The sequence below is a fragment of the Atta colombica genome, unplaced genomic scaffold, assembly GCF_001594045.1.
Source record: "Atta colombica isolate Treedump-2 unplaced genomic scaffold, Acol1.0 scaffold136, whole genome shotgun sequence".
Classification (NCBI taxonomy): Eukaryota; Metazoa; Arthropoda; class Insecta; order Hymenoptera; family Formicidae; genus Atta; species Atta colombica.
The window spans coordinates 926,637-932,589 of record NW_017259224.1 but is presented as its reverse complement, the minus strand read 5'-3'; the positions used below and the strand labels follow the sequence as shown (position 1 = coordinate 932,589).

Below are 5,953 nucleotides of genomic sequence, written 5' to 3'. Positions count from 1 at the left end.
CAAAAAAAAATAGTTTTATTTATAGTTTTATTTTATATTCTTATTATTATTTATTCTTAAACATAAAACTTATTTATATTATTGATTATAGCGGAAAGAAAGCCACCTTATTTTAATATGAATGCAATGAGCGCCTTGTATCATATTGCACAAAATGACACTCCAACATTAAATTCGCCAGATTGGACTGATGTTTTTCGACATTTTGTTGAGGTGTGTCTCACAAAAAGTCCAATTGAAAGACCAACATCCGGGAAACTGTTATCAGTGAGTTGTCCTTATGTATATCTGTAGCGATACTTTACATTATCCGTATGTATTTTTTTTTTTTTGTTTCATTATATATAGTATATTAGTAGTAGTCTAGTTGTTCTCTTATAGGCTTTCAATTTTACAGCATCAATTTGTCACCAGACCACGTTCTCCTCAAGTTTTGATAGATTTGATACAGAGAACAAAAGCTGCTGTTCGGGAATTAGATAATTTGAATTATCGTAAAATGAAGAAGATTTTGATGATTGATGCATGTGAAACAGAGAGCACAGTTGGTGATGCTGACGGTATGATTATTATTTATCAAATATCAATCTTATATGTATATTTTTTATGCTTACACTTTTTTTTAGTATGCTAATTAAACGTGCTGTACATACTTTTGAATCTTCAAAACTACAATCACTTACAGATACTCCTGATGAACAAACAGGTGGCGATAGTAGTAAAAGCAATTCAATTACCTCAGAACACTCGATTCACTCAATGGGCGTCTCAGCAAGCTCTCAAAGTTCCTCCACCAATAGCCTGCCGCTGCCAAATGCTGATGGTAATGATTATTCTTCAGGGTCTGTCAGAAATCGGCATAAGGTCTCAGCAGGTGGTGTCACTGCCAATCTTCTTGAACACGGTGCCAATAATTTTGCAACAATTAGGACAACTTCAATTGTTACGAAACAACAGAAAGAACATATGCAAGAAGAAATGCATGAACAAATGAGTGGATATAAACGAATGAGGAGAGAGCACCAAGGTGCTTTGGTAAGAATTCGAACATTCTATTTAATACGAATTTATATAATCTTTACAAATAATTTCACAATGATTACGATTAATAAATTTCGAAACTTGTATGTCTGAAAGAATTAAAATTTTGATAAATGATTCAATTGTTTAAAAAAATTGTATTTAAATAAAGAGATTTTAAATCTCTAAACAATAATTATTTTTAAAATATTTATATTTATAATGTAATATTTCTTATATTTATAGGTGAAATTAGAGGAACGTTGCAAAATGGAAATGGAGTCACATAAACAGCTGTTGGATAAAGAGTATGAAACTTTGTTACAACAGTTTAGTAAGGATCTCGAGAAATTGCAACTCAGACATCTACAAGAGTTAGAACGCAAGTTAAAACAAAATCAAAATGCTGAGAAGAAACTTAATAAAGAGATAACAAGTAGACATGAAGCTGACCGTAAAGCTCTAGAAGCTCAACAGAAGAGAGAGTACAAAGTAAGATGTTGGCATAAGAAATTTATTGTAATACGTAAAATTTTAATTCAAATTTTACACATTTAATTTATGTCTTTAAACATATAATTTTATTTATAGGCCTATAAAGAAAGATGGAAAAAAGAACTTTCTCAGGACGAAGTAACTCCAAAGAGGCAACGAGATGCTACACTTCAAAGTCAAAAAGATAATTTGAGACAGATGGAAGCGCAAGAGGAACAACGGCTTGCGAGGGGACAACGAGAATATTTGGATCTTGAAATTCGTAAATTCCGTAGAAAAAAGTTACTCATCTTCCATAGTTTGGAGCAGGAGCTTCTTCGTGAAGTTCGTATTATTGATATTTAAAGATTTTTTTATTATTAAACTCATATATTTTTTTTCTTTAAAATTTTTTCCTTATCGTTTTTTTATTTTAAATTTTTATTTTATGTTAATAACTCTTTTCCCGTAATGTTAATTCCGAGATCAAGCTTATTGATTCTTATTGATATTTTTGTCTTATCTAGGATATTTTAAGAATGTGAATTTTACTACATTTATATATGTATCTATGTGTGTGTGTGTGTGTGTGTGTGTGTGTGTGTGTGTGTGTGTGTGTATGTATATACATATATATATATATTAAACAGGAATTGAATAAACGACAACAACAGCTGGAGCAAGCACATGCTATGCTTCTGCGACATCATGAAAAGACGCAAGAATTAGAATATAGACAACAAAGAGCAGTACACGCACTTCGTGAGGATCAAGTACATCGACAGCATTCAACAGAACTTTGTAATCAGCAGGATTATATGCAACGAGCCGAACGTGATTTACGTAAAAAGCATGCGTTAGAACTTAAACAACAACCGAAGAGTCTCAAGGTAAATAACAATATGTAATAATGAACATAGATATTTGTTGATATTTGTTCTTAGAAAATCCTATTAAATTTTCAAGTAAAATTGATACTTTAATATCAATTTTATTTTATCTATATAGAATAATTTGGTGTAATAGAAATTCTACTGACGTATATATTATTTCCATTGTTTTCTTTACATATGTGATATTGTATTCACAAATGGAGTTTATAATTTTAGCAAAAGGAAATGCAAATTCGTAAACAGTTTAGAGAAACTTGTAAAATACAAACACGACAATATAAAGCGTTGAAAGCTCAAATCCTGCAAACGACTGCTAAGGATGAGCAAAAAGCAGTTATTAAAAAATTAAAGGAAGAACAAAGACGCAAATTAGCACTTCTAGGTGATCAATATGAGCAAAGTATTGCTGAAATGCTCCAAAAGCAAAGTATACGGTTAGATGAGTCACAAGAAGTAGAATGCCATAATCTTAAGGTTAGGGACAATTGACATTATCATATATTATTGTACTATATTTATAATTATTCGTTATTGACGATAAATTAATATTAATCTTACAGGAAAGGTTAAATTATGAATTAGAAATTCTAATGGCATATCAATCAAAAAATAAGATGCAAGCCGAGGCGCAGAGGAACAGGGAACGTCGTGAATTGGAAGATCGTGTATCCGTTAGACGAGCTTTGCTTGAACAAAAAATGGAATTAGAAACTCAGGAATTCCTTCGAGAACGTAGTGAACGTATACGCCTGTTACATGAAAGGCAAGAACGGGAACTGCAGCAATTTGATGAGGAAAGTGCAAGAATAGGATTCAGGTACATTAACAGAAAATGAAAATATATAATACAAAGTTTAATTAAGTTTTTTCCAAGAAATATGCTATATGCATTTATCGCAAACATTGCATTGTATTTTATAGCATTTTTCAAATTATTGCAGTGCTCTGGCGATAGCTGAAGCATCAAAAGAATCTTATCCGGACGATGAAAGCCTTAGTGGCTCCATGTTAAGTCTGGCTCACAGTAATAGCTCCACGTCCTTCCCCCCTAATAGTCTTTAATTTTAATCATATTAATATACATATACATATATATGTACGTATCTATGTATGTATATGTATATGTATGTCTGCCTGTGTAGTAAGTACATGACGAGTCTGCCGACGTATAATATAATAATAATAATAATTCAATGACTTACAAATATAACAAGGGTTGGCTCGTTGCGTGCATTGAACCGAACCTGAAAGATTTGTTAAGGTTGGGAATGTGTATTGGACTGAAATTGTCATAGGCGCGTAATTTTTAATCGTCCAGATGTATCGACATACTTTGCCAGAAAAGAAAGAGAAAGAAGCTTCATATTGAAGAAGAATTTAGATGCTTTTTGCAACATTGTAATATTTATTAATCGTAACCAAATATTCTGAGATGCATATAGAGATAAAGGAAAAACTTTCAAACATTAATCTCATTTCATTAGAGAACCTTTAAATTTATAGGCCAGATAATGTCAGCATAGGGAATAAAGAATTTTATACACACCTATACCACAGAAAAAAATTTAGAGACATTTATTTATTAATATGCTACAAATATAATAAAAATAACAGTACAATAGTTATAATGCTCGAAAATAATATATATTTTATTCTTTTTCCCTTAGATAAATCTGAGATATTTTTCTCAGTGTGGTGTTCTGACTTTTATTTTCACGATGAAAACTAAAGTTTTTCGTGATAATCGAGCATTGCGCGCATTAGTATATTTTTTATTTTCAGATTTTAATTATATATTCATTAAAGAGTAATAGTGGAGAATTTGTAAAGTAACATTCTAATAAATTTAGTAAAACTATCTTTTTGTTGTAAGTGTAAATATCAGCAATCAAACGTGCATTTCTCTAATAGAGATTTAGATTCAGGATACAACAAGTTATCCTTTTATTGCTTTATACTTTTCAACTTATATCAATATAATTTAATTGCTAATAAAATAATTGTTGAGAATTAGAAGCAATTGGTATTCACTTTTCAATTCCTTTCAAGTTTCCTGCTGCGTTCGGGAATTCATTATCATTTTATCTTTGTTGTTTATGGAATATTAAACAAAGATAAAACGATACCTAGATATATCCAGATGAAGTTTCTAAACGCAGCTTTGTAAGATTCTTTAACGTTGTATCTTGGATATTTCTTAAATATGTAATTTACATAAAATTAATATATAAAAATTATTTATGTGATATATTAATTTATATCTATTATTGCATTGTTTAAAAAAATTTAAATATTCACATTTTATAATGAAAGATTCTTGATAATGAAGATGTTACGTTTTTTATTAATCTAAATATTTTCTACGTTATTATAAAGTAAATTTATTTTCAGTTATAAAGGTTATTTAATGTCTCACATGATTTCCTTTTCACTTCTTTATTCATATAGCATTAAAACAGTGGAGTTAAAAGTATTTATATGTTAAATACGATTTTTAATGAAAAGGAATAAAATCATGCAGATAATAATTACTTTAAATATAAGAATTGATATTATTGATGCATTAACTAAATGTTCTACACGTTTATACTGATAACTATAACATTTATCTTAATTTGATATGTAAATTCCCCAAAATATTCACTTTTCATAATATTTCAATTGTATCGATTATTTGTGTTTTACGAGAATAAACGTTCAACAAACGTTTGTTCCTCTAAATTGCTTATGAGAGTACTTTACTTTAAAGTGTACTTTTTGCTTCATCGCGCTCTATTATATTTATATTGTATCATACACTCTATAACTGCATTCAAAATTTCATCCAGTACACATCCCAATGTTGTACTTTTACATCAAAATATACATGTTTTGTTTTCCTATTTATTATTTTTTCATATATTTTTTATTTTATATGTTACGAAACCATTATACATGTAAAATCCGTATCCATGATTGTGACTGTTGTTCCTTCCGATGTTTTGTTATATAACAATTTTCCTAGAAAATCAACGAAAAACAAATATCTCGTTTTGTATTAAATTCAAGAAGTACGTATTAAGAAAGTGTATTTCCATTAACGATAACATTTTTAAGCAGAGGTGCTACTATATTATGTAGTTAATACTTAGCAAAACATACAATCCATTTATTTTTGGAATATGAAATGTCAGTAAGTTTTATTGTATAAAGCATTTTATTGTTATCTTAAAAAATGTAAATTTTTACGATTAATTTCTTTTTAATATATATTTATAGATACATATGGAGAGCAGTAAAACATGTCACCATGAAATACTTGTAAACGATAGTTGAGAAAGCCAATCAAATATTTGTATTATATATTAATGCGTATATATTATATTTAAAAAAAAAGAATTAATGTTCTATAATTTTATTTTACGCTTATAACTTGAGATTTTCACGTAAATTAAAACAAAAATGTTTATTTAGTTTTAGAAGAGGTATAAGTAATTATAAAACAGATTGCGGGGCACGACCAAAAATATTGCATTTTATTTCGTAAGTTTGTTAATCTTTCTTCCCCTATATAACTTATACATTTA

The 5,953-nt window shown here is 28.7% G+C and overlaps 1 protein-coding gene across 3 annotated transcripts in view; it reads left to right on the top strand.

The window, feature by feature from the left end:
- LOC108684575 (serine/threonine-protein kinase Tao) overlaps positions 1–3,950 on the top strand; it is a 7,770-nt gene extending 3,820 nt beyond the window's left edge. For 2 of the 3 annotated variants that reach the window (XM_018188964.1, XM_018188965.1), the window contains exons 4-12: positions 92–267; positions 398–560; positions 686–1,035; positions 1,267–1,512; positions 1,612–1,839; positions 2,145–2,384; positions 2,604–2,861; positions 2,948–3,204; positions 3,329–3,449. In XM_018188964.1, coding sequence (XP_018044453.1) covers positions 92–267; positions 398–560; positions 686–1,035; positions 1,267–1,512; positions 1,612–1,839; positions 2,145–2,384; positions 2,604–2,861; positions 2,948–3,204; positions 3,329–3,449 — 2,039 coding nt within the window. Of the gene's footprint in view, positions 1–91; positions 268–397; positions 561–685; positions 1,036–1,266; positions 1,513–1,611; positions 1,840–2,144; positions 2,385–2,603; positions 2,862–2,947; positions 3,205–3,328 lie in introns of all 3 variants that reach the window. The other variant, XM_018188966.1, reaches the window with a different exon arrangement.
- Positions 3,951–5,953: the final 2,003 nt, after the last annotated feature.